Source organism: Borostomias antarcticus (assembly GCF_949987555.1).
Source record: "Borostomias antarcticus genome assembly, chromosome: 37".
Lineage (NCBI taxonomy): Eukaryota > Metazoa > Chordata > Actinopteri > Stomiiformes > Stomiidae > Borostomias > Borostomias antarcticus.
Window position 1 is genome coordinate 347,154 of NC_140270.1, and position 15,946 is coordinate 363,099.

The window sequence follows — 15,946 nt, forward strand, 5'->3', positions numbered from 1 at the left end:
CAATCTCACGGTCACTTCTGTCAGACCAAGCCTACTGCTAGTGTAGGCATACTCAATGCTTTACAGTTTTTTATTCACAATTCGCATTAGATTGGCATTAAATCATCCTTATTATAAAGATACAGGCTTAGAAAAACATTTTTAAGGTGTCTGGACGTAGTGCTAAACAATGGTCAATCTCATTTGAGTATTTTGGAAAAACTGAAAAGCACTCATTGTTCATTTCATTTAACCTTTATTTTGACTCGAGAAAATCAAAATGAGGACTGGGCCTCATTTACAGTGATGTTGAGTAAGCATGCAAACATGCAAGAGAATAAAACTAAATAAGTTAATCTTAACTAAAGCTCCTCGTGTAATCGTGTCAATCACTGAACATCTTGTTTTAGTTTTATGTTGACTCTCTTTGTGATGGTATTATATAGATCTTCTGAGTTGTCATTCTTCAGTGTCCTTACTTATAATGGACACTAGAGGGAGACATTTCCCTGACCTGTGATACGGTGGCCGAGTGGTAGGCTCGTTTCCCACGGTGCGGAGCTTGGTCCTGGGAAGGAGAAGGAGAAGGTTGCTGTTTGCAGAGAGAAGATTTCGTGAGGAGGTTTGAGGGGTTAGCAGTTCCTTGAGGTGGTGGGGCAGGGCCTTTACTGTGGATGCACTGATGAGCTAGTAGGGATATTGATATTCGTATCTCTAAAATAACTGACAGTAACTAAATGCATAAATGTGAGTAACAAGTAAACATTACATTAGAGTCATTAAGCTGACCCTTTTATCCAAAGCGACTTACATTAATTGCATTTAATGTAGGAAAAGCCAATGTACTACTACTTGCCAGAACTCACAAGTGCACTCCCTGCCTCTATCTGGGCCCAGGCACACTCACGCACACAGACACACACCAGTGTTTGCCATGTCTCTCCTATGATGTTTTTAGCCTTTCTCACTCTGAAAATGTAATTTAATGTAATTTATTGCTTTATAAATGCTCTTAGCCGTTAGACAAACATACTCCAGGAGCTTGCTCGATCGCCCAGTTGGTGTTCTGACATCAAATTCCGACGTACGTTTAAAAATCCTAGGGTGCCAGTGAACATTGGCATGTTGTAAACATCCAACACAACTGTGAATTATGTCTTTATTGATATAAAGGGAACACAATGTTAACATCCTCCCGACCTTTCTGGACAGTGCGATTCTACCCAGTTATAACCATTCATATTGCTCAAACTTTCAAGACACCGTGGAATACAGTGAGGTGAACCAGCAGTTAAACCAGACTTGTACAAGGCGGGGAGCTGAGTCAGTGCTGACGTGTACAGATGTTCACCAGGGAGTTGAGTCAGTGCTGACAGGTACAGATGTTCACCAGGGGGTTGAGTCAGTGCTGACAGGTACAGATGTTCACCAGGGAGTTGAGTCAGTGCTGACGGGTACAGATGTTCACCAGGGAGTTGAGTCAGTGCTGACGGGTACAGATGTTCACCAGGGAGTTGAGTCAGTGCTGACGGATACAGATGTTCACCAGGGGGTTGAGTCAGTGCTGACAGATACAGATGTTCACCAGGGAGTTGAGTCAGTGCTGACGGATACAGATGTTCACCAGGGGGTTGAGTCAGTGCTGACGGATACAGATGTTCACCACGGCTGCACTATCGTCAAACACATCTTAAGGCAGCCACTCAGACAGGCAGAAAGACAGATTTCTACACCAAACAGCATCAAATGAATCAGGAATAAAATGCAGTGTTTGTGATTGATTACATTACATAAGCAAGGTCATGCTATAATAAAACTAAGAAGTCAAGACTTTTTTCCTGATTGTGGTGCAAACCAAACAAGTGCTACATTGAACAAACACAGATAGGCTACAAAGTGATACTGAAAAACAATGTGAAACTGGCTTCTACCTGATAGATTGAATGGAGGGGTGGCATCCTTCTACCTGGTAGATTGAATGGAGGGGTGGCATCCTTCTACCTGATAGATTGAATGGAGGGGTGGCATCCTTCTACCTGGTAGATTGAATGGAGGGGTGGCATCCTTCTACCTGATAGATTGAATGGAGGGGTGGCATCCTTCTACCTGATATATTGAATGGAGGGGTGGCATCCTTCTACCTGGTAGATTTAATGGAGGGGTGGCATACTTCTACCTGGTAGATTTAATGGAGGGGTGGCATCCTTCTACCTGATAGATTGAATGGAGGGGTGGCATCCTTCTACCTGGTAGATTTAATGGAGGGGTGGCATCCTCGGCAGGCCAACGCTTTACGTTCACAGTGTCATGTAAGAATATGCTACGGTCCTGGAAGCAGGTGGATGTGGTGTGTTCTTCTAGCTATGTGGCGATAATAAATTGTTAAAATGTGAGGGAGACCGTTGCTCTATGGTGGACTGAGATAGTCAAGTGTGATCTGTTGCACATCCAGTCGACTATGTGGAATGGTAAAGTGACACTGGTTTTTAGAAACAACCAATTACAATGAATAGTTTGATGTTTAGAGTGGTGCTAGATTAATGATCGTCAAGGCAGCTAATTTGCCATCATCCACTATCAGAAATATTGCCACACGTTACACAATGAAAAACGGAGTTACAGGACATGAACTGATATATTAGACAAGCAGGTATCAGAATCTAAAGATCTTCACAGGAGCACCCGAGGGTTGGTCTGGATTAACGGGAATCGTCTGGGGCGCCAATCTTCTCCAGGCTGGGCTCCATTCCCCAGATCTCCCGGGCGTACTGGGCGATGGTGCGATCGCTGGAGAATTTACCACAGCCGGCGATATTATGGATCACCTTCTTCGTCCATTCTTTAGTGTTCTGTCGAGGTGGAAACGGAGGGAGAGGTTGAGTGAGATGATACAAGCAAAACAAACGCTCGTTTTGTAGAATTGAGGGGAAATTGAGAACCGACTGTAATCTGGCACTAGATTATTTTTTTCCGCCCCGACACCGACCTTGTAGAGAGCGCTGACTTCATCCTGGCTTTTGATGTAGTCTTCGTAGTCAGCAAACACCTTAAACCTGCATTGCAAAAAATCAACGTGTCAGGAAAGGTGTGTGTGTGTGTGTGTGTGTGTGTGTGTGTGTGTGTGTGTGTGTTAGCATTTCAGTTCAGTAGTGACGGCAGTTGTCGTTTACCTGTCGTGGTGCATCAGCATGTTGACAATGTCCTTGAAGAGGTCAGGTTGGTCGGGGCTGAAGAATCCTCCAGCTATCTGGTCAACGGCCTGCTTCAGCTCAGGGATGCGGCTGTAGTAGGCATTTGCGTCATATCTGGGAAAGGTCAAGGGTCAAAGTCATTTATATAGCACATTTAACAACCCGAGTTGCACCAAAGTGCTTTGCAATATAGAAACAGACAATTACAAAATACAATATAAGAAAAATACAATATAAGAAAGAGTAAAGATAAGCTTCCTTTGGTAGACACTGACGCTCCTCAAACTACTCATCCTCAAACATCCTCAAAGGTCTTAACTGTCGGGGCGCCTCGGTAGCTCACCGGGTAAGGCGTGCCCCATATGAAGACTAGTTCTTTGCGTGACTGTCCTATCCCATTAATGCTGAAAAGCCCTAAAAAATATCTTTCAAAAAAAAGTCTTAGCTGTCATCCATCTATCTACTGTATCCATACCTTCCTTCGTATTGATAGACACCTTTTTGATCCCGTGAGAAAACAAGTAGAGGTGTAAAACCTGACTTCGTTAATCCAAAAATGTATTAGCTCCAACCAGGTACTAAACCAGCCGATTTCACGGATTCGCCCCCTACCTGGCTAGAGCGTTGTGCTAGTTAGAATCAACTGCTTTGGTGGAGCAAAATTCACAATCAAGAATAAGTAATCGAGTATAATCGAGGATATATTTGCCGTCCGATCGCGTGCCGTCCCATCGACCTCCTCACCCTTTCTGGTCCATCGCCTCCACGTCCTCCACCCTCATGCCGAAGATGAAGAGGTTCTCCTCGCCCGCCTCCTCCGCCATCTCCACGTTGGCGCCGTCCATGGTGCCGATGGTGAGGGCGCCGTTCAGCATGAACTTCATGTTGCCGGTGCCGGACGCCTCGGTGCCGGCCGTTGAGATCTGCTCTGAGAGGTCGGCCGCGGGAATGACTGTAGGAGGGGTGGAGGGAGGGAGGGAGGGAGGGAGGGAGAGGGAGAGAGAGGGAGAGAGAGAGGGGGGGAGGGAGGGAGAGAGAGAGAGAGAGAGGGGGAGAGAGAGAGAGAGAGAGAGAGGGAGGGAGGGAGAGAGAGAGGGAGAGAGAGACTATGAGGAGGAGTAGGGAAGACGGAGGTAAAGAGGGGGATGGATGGATGGATGGATGGATGGCACGGCACCATCACAGAAACGAGAGTTGGATGGGCCACCCTCCCAGATGCAAACCTTTCTCAGCCAGAGTGACCTTGTAGTTCTCCAGGAAGATGACTTTGAGGCGGTCTCCCACCTCGGGGTCATAGTTCACGATGTCTCCGATGGCTGTGATCAGTTTGATGATCATCTTAGCCGTGTGGTAACCAGGGGCAGCCTGAGAGAAAAAGAATTGAGTGACACAAAGCATGTGGTAGGTTAAATCTCGACTAGGATTTCTGCAATGCAATAGAGTTTAGTTTAAATAGGCTAAATTAAAGGTGCAGTGTATCGTTTTTGGCGGCATCTAGTGGTGAGGTTGCAGATTGCAACCAACTGAATACAATTACATGGTGCAACATGGCGCGCTGTGGAAGAGCACCCACTATGTAGATATAAAGGGCTCATTCAAAGGAAACAAAATCACAAAAATTGTGTTTTCATGGAATTATACACTAATTAAAACATACAAACATATTCCATTTCTGCCAAGTCCGTTAATTGTATTCAGTTGGCTGCAATCTGCAACCTCACCACTAGATGCCGCCAAATATTGCACACTGCAATACTTAAAAACTTAACGTAGACCAAAAATACTCATCACCTTTCCTCCAATCATGATAGTCCTGGGGGTCCATGACTTTTTTGGGTCCTTCTTCATGCCTGATTAGGGGGGGAAAACGACTCCAGGTTGACTTTTCTGATATAATGAATAATCATGTCTCAAACAGATGAGAGGGTAGATGAGGGGATGAGAGGAACACTCACGGTTGTAGAGAGTGATGATGTGGAGGCAGTTGAGTAGCTGTCTCTTGTACTCGTGGATCCTCTTCACTTGGATGTCAAACATGGAGTTGGGGTTGATCTTCAGCTTGTACTGCTCCTCAAGATGGACCGCAAACTTCAACTTGTTCTCCTGTTGTCAAGTAGAGATAAGCAGAAGTTGTGATCTAGGCTTATGAAAAGAAGAAGTTGAAAAGTACAAGTAGTACATGCAAGAACTAGACATTTTATGAAATGGAAATGTCCAATGTGTTCGCCTACCTGTTTGACGTTAGCAATATCACGGATGAACGAGTCATCGTCCACAAACTTGAGCAGCTTCTTTAGCTGGTCCAGATCACGTATGTAATCCTCACCGATTCTCTGAATAAAAATAAAAAATACTAATAATCATCACTTACTTACTACTCAAACACAACTGAGACGACATGGGTTCTTCACTCCACGTCGGCGGTATTTTGGGATGATTTTGGGATGACGCACCTCTGCGATGACGTCAGCCAGGCCGGGGTTGCACATGACCAGCCAGCGGCGAGGCGTGATGCCGTTGGTCTTGTTCTGGAACTTGTCGGGGTCGGCCTCGTAAAAGTCCTTGAAGCTGCGGACACAGATCACGCATCAGATTCCCCTCATCATTCCATCCCACATGTTAATGGTAAATGTTATATAGTCTTATATAGCGCTTTTCCACCTTAGCGGCACTCAAAGCGCTTTACAATGGCCTCTCATTCACCCATTCACACACCAATGGCGGTAGCTGCCATGCAAGGTGCTAACCTGCTCATTGGGAGCAATTTGGGGTTAGGTGTCTTGCTCAAGGACACTTCGACATGTGGACAGTCGGAGCTGGGATTCGAACCACTGACCCTTCGATCACTGAACGACCCGCTCTACCAACTGAGCTACAGCCGCCCCAACATGTCACCCGTATCTTGGACGTTTAACAACTAAGCTTGAATTGATTGAGGAGCAGTTTGTGCACATGTCTAGCCTTGTGAGACCATCCCGATTTCGCAAGCTCACATTCTGTTTCTCTCACATTCAAATCAGTCTGGACACTCCCCATAGAGATCCGTTTGTGCCAGATCAAAAAACAATCTTGTCAATCAGCGTTCTATGAGGAAATAGAAGCGGCTACACTGGGCGGGTTTAGGCGCGACGACAGCGAGGAGCGGTTGAAGTTAGCGACTGGATGAACCATCTGTCAATCACATCAACTGCCAAGTATTTTTGAAAGTGCCCGCGCTTTTCCAAACAGTTTCCAATGGAGAGTTCCCAGATGGTTACAGTATGTGAATCAAATAATAATTCCATTATTTTGTCCCGACTCCGCTGTTATTATTTCAATCCATATCAGGGTCAAGTGCTGAAGTAAATAAATGTAATTAGTAAATAATGTTCCGAAGCAATGAAATCGTGATTTTCCTCACATGGAAGCCTTGATGATGTCAGAGTGGATGCGCGCCACGCCGTTGACGGCGTGGGATCCCACGATGCAGAGGTGGGCCATGTTGATCTTCTTCTGGTCGCCTTCCTCGACCAGGGACATGCGGCGGAGACGGTCGTCATCGCCGGGGTAGAGCTTAGCGATACGCTGGGCGAGGAAGTAACAAAAAAGGGGAAAAAAGTTTTAAAACGTGACCACGGTGTTAGAAAGAGAGAGAGAGAGAGGTTAGAAAGAGAGAGAGAGATGAAGTTTATTGTCCTCAATGAGGAAATGCTTTTCCCAGTTCACATTTATTAAAAAGTGAAAAAAACATAACCACACATACTCCGTGTACATGCATAGAGATACACAAAACAATAACTAAGTGGCAAGTTTCAATTCTAGGGCCCTTACTTTTCCGTCTGTACATGTTACCCCTACGCGATGTCATGACAAGGAACAACATTAGTTACCATAGCTACGCTGGTGACCCCCAGCTCTACGTTTCTGTGACACCCCCTGACTACAGCTCAACTGACCGTTTGATAAACAGAGGGTCCTCCCTACCTCCAGGTGGCGCCGGTTGATCTCATAGATGATCTCCAGGTGACGGGGAAGAAGGTTCTGGAACAGGTCGATGGGCCAGCGCTCCAGCGCCTCCGGGAGGACCGTGTGGTTCGTGTAGGCGCAGGTGCGCACACAGATGTCCCACGCCTGACGGAGAGGAGAGAGGGAGAGGAGAGATGGAGAGATGGAGAGGAGAGATGGAGAGGAGAGACGGAGAGGAGAGATGGAGAGAAGAGATGGAGAAGAGATGGAAAGGAGAGATGGAGAGGAGAGATGGAGAGAAGAGATGGAGAAGAGATGGAGAGGAGAGATGGAGAGGAGAGATGGAGAGGAGAGGTGGAGAGGAGAGATGGAGAGGAGAGATGGAGAGGAGAGATGGAGAGGGGAGATGGAGAGGAGAGGTGGAGAGGAGAGATGGAGAGGAGAGAAGGAAAGGAGAGATGGAGAGGAGAGACGGAGAGGAGAGATGGAGAGGAGAGATGGAGAGGAGAGATGGAAAGGAGAGATGGAGAGGAGAGATGGAGAGGAGAGATGGAGAGGAGAGATGGAAAGGAGAGATGGAGAGGAGAGATGGAAAGGAGAGATGGAGAGGAGAGATGGAAAGGAGAGATGGAGAGGAGAGATGGAGAGGAGAGAAGAGATGGAGGGTGAGGACATTTGATTTCTATACCACCTTTCACTGAACAGAGGTCAAAGTGCAAATCATCAAATTATTAAAAACAATGGTAAAAAAAAACAGTAACACATAAAAACAAGGACATAAAGGCGCATGAAAAGACATAGGAGGCTAGACAAAGGCCTGTCTGAAAAGATGGGTCTTTAAAAGATGTGTGGTGATAAAAGGGGGGTAACCTGGTAAATGGACTGCACTTATATAGCGCTTTTATCCAAAGCACTTTACAGTACATACAGTGCACTCATTCACCCACATTCACACACTCACACACTCATTCACCCACATTCACACACTCACACACTCATTCACCCACATTCACACACTCACACACTCATTCACCCACATTCACACACTCACACACTCATTCACCCACATTCACACACTCATTCACCCACATTCACCCACATTCACACACTCACACACTCATTCACCCACATTCACCCACATTCACACACTCACACACTCATTCACCCACATTCACACACTCACACACTCATTCACACACATTCACACACTCATTCACCCACATTCACACACTCATTCACCCACATTCACACACTCACACACTCATTCACCCACATTCCCCCACTCACACACACATTCACACACCAGTGGAAGCAGCTGCCATGCAAGGTGCTAGCCTGCTCGTTGGGAGCAATTTGGGGTTCAGCGACTTGCCCAATGACAGGAGGAGCCGGGATTCGAACCGCCGACCCTACAATCGCCGGACGACCCACTCTACCTCCCGAGCCACAGCCCTGCCAAACGTTTACCCCACGACAGCGCAGCGTGAGGGTGTAGGATGGTGAACGGCTCTCCTGCTACCTTCTCCCACGTCAGCTTCTCCACGTCGATCAGGATCCTCATGAGCTCGGGGATAGCCATGGCGGGGTGGGTGTCGTTCAGCTGGATGGCCACCTGGAGACGGGGATGACGGTTGGAGTTGCAAATACAAAACAATCTAGAAACGGCGCTCGGAGAGCACAGACCGCCACTCGTGAACGCGTTTCGTAGCTCTGTGCACGAGATTGCTTGCCAGCATGTTCGGTATTGCTGTATTTGTTAGGTCAAGAGTTTAATGCCAGTCCAAACCATGTTTCCTATACTGTGACCTTCCAATGTCAAGATATTTTGGCCCAAAAAAGTCCAAAATATGAATGGGGATAATTGGCCGGCCGTGTTTGGGTGGATTGTGGACCCGCCACCGTGATTCTGATCCAATCCAAAATATTATGAATGGGTTCTAAGTTGGACCATGCTACACCCCTCCTCCAAGTTTCATAGAAATCAGTCGTAGTCGTCAGTAATCAGACATGAAAGTCAGTTGTTTTTGTGTAATCCTGCTAAAGAACAAACCAACGCAACGCACGCTACCAAAAACATTACCTCTCGGCAGCTCCTCGCTGGGGCGGAGGTAAACATGCACAAGCTGTACTAGCATCTGGTTGAAAGTCATACTGCTCTGCTAATGTTCTGGGCTGAGTTTCCCAGAGGCATCGTAGCGCTACGTTCATCGTAGCGCTATGATGAACGCCGTAGCTTACGATGAACGTAGCGCTACGATGCCTCTGGGAAACTCAGCCCTGAGCAGTAAAAGGTGACTTGCCTTGTCCGGGAGAGTGGTCAGGTCCATGCGCACCACCTCGGTGGAGCCGAACTTGGAGGACTTGAAGCGCCGGATGATGTCCTGGAGCGTGGCGGCCACCACGAAGTACTCCTGCTTCAGGCGTAGCTCCTTACCCTCGAAGAACTGGGAGTCGCAAAGAATGAAGAATTAAACTTGATTAACTGTGATTCTCACCTGTGTATTTAGGGGAAACGCATCCGTTCAAGTACTGTAATTGGATGGTAGAATTCAAGGTGTAACTCGAAAGAAATGTCAACAATTCCCCTCACGTTGTCGTTGGGGTAGAGAACACGGGAGATGTTCTCAGCCAAGTTTCTGTCCAGTACAGCTTGAATGTAGCCACCCACATTGACTGCGGGGAAAGACAAAATTATTGGTCCTATTAGCAAGGTCCTTCGATTTGTGATACCGTTCCCAACTTCCATCACGTGGATCTCATTGTTGAATTAAATCACTGACAATGCTATAAGAAACGTCTGTGTCTTGCGGCGTTTTCACCGGTTTATCGGTCAAGCACTCACAGTCTTTCAGGTTGAATTCGCAGGGCGCCTTGGCAGACCACAGTCGCATGGTGTTGACAATGTTGTTTCTGTAGCCGGGTACGGGCGTGTCGTAGGGGAGAGCCAAGACCACCTATCGTCCAATAGGGTAAGAAAAGCTCAGTTGTATTCAATACAGTATTGAAAAATGGTAAATGGACTGCACTTATATAGCGCTTTTCCACCTTAGCGGCACTCAAAGCGCTTTACAATGGCCTCTCATTCACACACACATTCACACACCAATGGCGGTAGCTGCCATGCAAGGTGCTAACCTGCTCATTGGGAGCAATTTGGGGTTAGGTGTCTTGCTCAAGGACACTTCGACATGTGGACAGTCGGAGCTGGGATTCGAACCGCTGACCCTTCGATCACTGAACGACCCGCTCTACCAACTGAGCTACAGCCGCCCCCGAAAAAGACAGTTGCTTCTCCATTAGGTGTCGGGATCTGTTGTGTCGTCTGAGGGCGTCTACCTGTGTGTCCACCCATTTCACCCCGTCAGGGTGGTGCTCTGTCCGGCCGTAGAAGTGGACGGGACGCATGTACTCTGGGCGGGCCTTCTCCCAGGGGTTGCCATAGCGCAGCCAATCATCAGCCTCCTCCACCTGGGGGCGGATTGGCGTTCACAGAAACACATTTTTGCAATGAAGAGGAAAAGCCCACCATAGGCTAGGCTCTCTCAGTGATGGGAGAATATTATAATGTGATGGGAGATAGAATATTATAATGTGATGGGAGATAGAATATTAATAGAATAAAAAGACGAACTGCACCCTCTGTCTCCAGGTGCAAAAATTGGTTTAATATGATGACGTTTCTGCCGTTTTGTCTACGACCGAAACATCGTCATATTAAACCACTTCGTGTGCAGTTTCTCTTTTTATTATATTCACGGAAATACAAACAAAAAGTACTGTTTTATATACAGGGCGGTATTCCAGAGAGCGAGTTTTAGTGAAAACTGAGGGGTTTTTTTGTGCCAGTTTTAGTGAAAACTGAGGGGTTTTTGTGCCAGTTTTAGTGAAAACTGAGGGGGGTTTTTGTGCCAGTTTTAGTGAAAACTGAGGGGGGTTTTTGTGCCAGTTTTAGTGAACCCTGTGACTGAATTGAATCAATGGGTTTTCACTAAGCCCGCCCTGGTTAACATGTCATAAAACACGTCATACAAGCATGTGAACTGGAACCGCATGAACTTTGCTAGTCCAACTACCTGCCAGCCATTGACAATCTTCTGGTTGAAGATACCAAACTCGTAGCGGATCCCGTAGCCGTAAGCAGCCAGACCCAGAGATGCCATGGAGTCCAGGAAGCAGGCTAGGGAACAGGAGGGGGAAGGTTTATGAGGTGACACAAGGCTGTGAAGAACACCACTCTGCTTCACTGTCATTAGACAATTTCTAAGGAGGCGGGAGCAGCTCGCTGGACGAATGAGGAGCCAGGAACTCACCGGCCAGGCGTCCCAGACCGCCGTTGCCCAGTCCGGCGTCCTCCTCGATGTCCTGCAGCTCCTCCATGTCCAGACCCAGCTGGAGAAAAACAATTATACCATGGAAGATTGATATATTTATTATATTAAGTTGGAGATAAATATAACACAAACCGTATTGGACACACAAGTTTGCCCAGTAGTTATTCTGTACCGATGTTTAGCGAGTCCCTCACCTGGTATGTGGCCTCGTCACAAGCGTTCTCCAGGGCCAGGTTCACCATCGTGTTCTGGAGCGTGCGACCCATGTAAAATTCTAAAGAGAGGTAGTACACACGCTGGAGAGAGAGAGAGAGAGAGAGAGAGAGGGAGAGAGAGAGAGGGGGAGAGAGAGGGAGAGAGAGAGAGAGAGAGAGAGGGAGAGAAAGAGAGAGAGAGGAGAAAGTTAGATCAAAGAGAGTTGTCTATCAAAAGATCATTCTTCTTACATCAATCATCAACAAACAGAGATCTTTCTTAGTTTCTATATTTCGTGATGCCCCCAAGTTAAACGAGTGCACATGTAAGCATGCTTCCCCCAGCCATTATGCATGTCCTTAGGGTAACAAGCCCCCTGCCTCCCACTGACCGAGTTCAAGCTCAATGTCTCCATCTAGTGGTCAAACAAGCCCATGCACCTGTACGGTCTTAAGTCCTATAATGAATGTTGAAATACAGACATATCTAGAGCTACTAACACCTCAAGCTCTGCTCTCTGCAGATGTAGAAAGTACATGGTTGCCCGAGTAAACTAGTCTAAGACTATACTGAGAAAGCAGGAATAGTTTTAAAAAAATATCTAAATGTAGTTGTCAATGTCAATTCATAGCGTGCCTGCATGTGGTTGCCACAGGAAACAGAACATTGTCTTCTCTACTGAAAGGCAACAGGTGCTGCCAACAACAACAAGAGTGCTACTATTGGCGGAGACATTCTCACCCTGCAGAAGCAGCTCTGGGTTGAGCTCAACACCACAAGCCTGAATGAATACAGCCGGCTCAGCAGATATTAAATATATTGTCCCGACCCGACACTGAATTTTAGTAATTGCTGTTAAGTGTTATGAAATGCACTTATCTATTGCTAAATACTGTTGTCATTGTTCTCATATGAAATCTGATTCGACCTTGCCAAGTGACGAAGGCATGTTGTGGGCAGTATTAATAGCCGTTCTAGTGATCCCTTTCAAAGGTTAGACGGCTACTGCGGAGGGGGCAGCCATTGTTGGGGTTATGAGTTGAACACCACATACTCAAACCAAAGACGTATACGAACGGGCCGAACGGGCCCAGGGGCCCAAGACCTCAGGGGGCCCTTGGCATTTCTTGTTACAGGGACACCGATAGAAATTTTGGGTGAGATTACTTATACGAACATAAAAAAAACATTAATATTTTGACTTTATAGGGGCTCAGGTCTTTTAAAAAAAGAGAAGCTTGTATGGGCTACATATCTTCTATAACCTACTCGTTAATCTAATGGGTGGGAATGTAGGCTACCTTCCCATAGATAAATGAGTAGGCTATAAAACTAGTCTATAGAGGGCACTATTAAAGTTTGTGAACTCGAGACAGATCACACAGGTGCAGGTCACGGAGGATCAATGTTAACACACCGATCTGCATACTGTAAATATTATTTGGCCCACTACTTGGATGGAAAAACACGCTTTTTATAGGCTTGGCATCTGAACACAGTCATAAAACCTAATGTCAGCCAAAGCTTTAAAAGAGGGACATGAGACACGCAACTTTGAAATCAGATCTTTTTTTATTAAGGTTGACTGTCTGTCTTCATGTAGTGTCCCGATAACGGTAGAGCTTTAATACAAAACGTTATTGTTATGAATTCAGCTTAGCTATGCTAGTAATTATCAGTGAAAGGAGTAATCTAATGAGACATGACAGGCCCTCATCTGCTGGAACGCTGTTCATACACTGTGTTCTTTCCAAGTGCCCGGATGTGCTCACAGGCGCAGCACAATGCAGGACAAAACAAAATGTACTCGCCTATTAAACTATATGTTTGAGCTAGATCTGATCTCTGGGGAGCTCTGAGTGCATTGATCAATTATGTTTCGGGTACATATTTAGGTCTGTGGCATTGGTAGATTAGATTAATGTGGATATCAATATTATAGCCTATCCATCAGATGACCCGAAACTGTTGGTTAAACAGGTTGGTTTGTATTATAGCAAAGATCACAGGAGAAAATTAACCTCATGGCAAAATCTGTCGTGTTTACATTTGTTGATTTATGATCAACATGCACTGTCCGTTTTCAAATAAATTGAAAATGTTAGTTAACAGCCTTCACTATCCTGTCATGCATTATTCAAAAACCCATTGAGTGCCCTATAGGTTTGTGACATTCTGCAAGTGTGTAGGCTACAATTTTTAGGTTTTATAAGCTAAATATAAGCTAGCCTACAATTAAATGTGCTTGAAATTCCTATCCAGTCATGCAGTAGATGGATGCACATGGTTACGTAACACAGCAGAAGGGGCTTTGACATCAAGCGCTCAGAGAAATCCCCAGACCAACTTCGCCACACAATAAACCATAGGCTATTCTTCCTATAATAAAATATAGTCCTACAGTTAAATAGCTTACTGTTTTATTTATTTATTTTTTACTCATAATTTTTCATTGAAATACGCCTCAACAGCATCGTTTCACACTTGTTTCCATCATCTCACATATTATACTAGTCTAGTGCGTGTGTTAACCCCTTCCTGCCCGGGGGTAACAGCTGTGTACGTGCAGGGAGGCGGACGGAGATGGACGGACTGCGGCAACCCCCTCTCTTACTTTCGGGTCCTTCTCGTAGTAGTGCTGCTGCGTCCTGATCCATCTCCCCACCAGGTGATCCCGGACCGTGTTGGCCAGGGCGAAGTAGTAGTCCCTTTTGGTCGCCACATTCCTGTCCTTGACCAGTGTGAAGTGGAGGTGCCGGTTGAAATTGGTCTTGAGGTCTGAGACGTTTTCTACGCCTGCGAGACCGCGCACGGATATCTGCTTCCTCTTCTCCTGGTCGGTCAACGGCTTGGGCATCTTAGAAGCCGGATAATTTCAATTAAATCAATAGACTATCGGGATGGCACCGATTAAAGGTGATAGTCGAGCTGGTGTCAATGTGAGCCCGTTACGCACTTTGCCTCCCTCTATCTCACCTACATGCACATCCGCGTTGGGTTATCTGCTCATATAAACTGTCCAGGATTTATTAGGGCGGGTCTTAAAGCTGCAGCCCAATTGAGTTCGTGCCAATCTGAGGTCCCATTTTCATCACAGGCTGTGACTACGAATAGCAGCACTCTTTCCAACCCACATTTACACTCCACAACCAGCCTAACTTCTTATGCCTTAAGCATCTTGTTTGATTGTGTGTTCATAGAACCCCATTTCTATGAATTAGGAGAGGGTGCTTGCAGGATCTTCACAGCTCTGGTGGGAAAATAAATAACTGACCACACATAGTTCAAGATGATCAATTTAATAACAACTGAGCAACATTTCAATAACTATTCAATCAGGCTAGACCCAACACAAGGCTTGACAAACCAATTCCAAAAAGAGTAATAAAAATACAATTGTATAATGTCATCTTATTTTTTCCCCCTATAAAGTGAAACTTAAAGGGGACAGACAGGCTGTTAAGCTGAAGCATTTAAGAACACTGCACAGGTCTGGAAGCAGGGGGTAGGGGGGTGTTTACAGGGGTTAGGGGGGTGTATACAGGGGTAGGGGGGTGTTTACAGGGGACAGGGGGGTGTATACAGACCAAGCATTCAATCAGCCTCCCTTAGATTTCAACGAGTCCAGGGAATATCAAAAGACAGCAGTAGGTTATACAACATACTTCTCTCTGCCCTCCGTGGGTAGTTGGGTTAGCATGTATGGCTAGGGGAAGCTACGTTAGCTGTAATGCAGATAAAAATGACATTCGGACAGTGGGAGAGCTGAAATCATAGATATATATATTGCTCAAACATCCAAAAAATTCTTCATGACAATATCTGGTTCGGTTACAAAAATATCTATCTGATGGAAACCCGAAGCAATTGGGTGGTACTGACGATGAAGGAAACCTATCTGGTACGCCACACTTGAAAACTGGCCACGGAATCTGAAGTATGAAACATTAGATTAAAAAAAAAATTAAAAAGTGGAGAGAGAAAAAAAAAACTGCCTCTTTTTAAAATCGATCACCACCAGTCCAAAAGTTTGAAAACTTTAATTTGAACATGACTGTACGTTCAGTAATTATACCAATCAGGCAGCAAAACAATCAACAGTTTGAGGTGATTTATCTGCCAAATTCAACGTTAAATCAAGAAAGAGGCCCCTGCAAAATAGATACAATGCATACCATACCATACGATGCAAACAACAAGTGTCGCGATCAAAACACTTAACTTTTATGAACAGGATGAACAAAAAAAAAATTAAGTTAATTTACAAATTCAACCACACACGTCTCGCTTCTCATCATAGCGAGA

At 45.7% G+C, this 15,946-nt stretch overlaps 1 protein-coding gene across 2 annotated transcripts; it reads right to left on the reverse strand.

The window, feature by feature from the left end:
* Window positions 1-2,653: 2,653 nt before the first annotated feature.
* Window positions 2,654-14,498, reverse strand: pygmb (phosphorylase, glycogen, muscle b; the record flags this gene model as incomplete). 2 transcript variants are annotated; one of them, XM_084461186.1, is made up of 20 exons in its annotated part: window positions 2,654-2,828; window positions 2,966-3,032; window positions 3,150-3,284; window positions 3,915-4,122; window positions 4,394-4,535; window positions 4,962-5,020; window positions 5,126-5,273; window positions 5,402-5,503; window positions 5,624-5,738; window positions 6,571-6,734; window positions 7,134-7,280; window positions 8,635-8,727; window positions 9,416-9,559; window positions 9,706-9,788; window positions 9,958-10,069; window positions 10,452-10,583; window positions 11,189-11,292; window positions 11,426-11,504; window positions 11,641-11,742; window positions 14,256-14,498. In XM_084461186.1, the coding sequence occupies 20 exons, from the start codon at window positions 14,496-14,498 to the stop codon at window positions 2,679-2,681; spliced, it is 2,529 nt and encodes an 842-aa protein (XP_084317312.1). In that variant the 3' UTR covers window positions 2,654-2,678. The 2 variants fall into 2 exon arrangements, with proteins under 2 accessions (XP_084317312.1, XP_084317313.1); XM_084461187.1 differs by lacking the exons at window positions 11,426-11,504; window positions 11,641-11,742 and having other exon boundaries at window positions 11,189-11,209.
* Window positions 14,499-15,946: the final 1,448 nt, after the last annotated feature.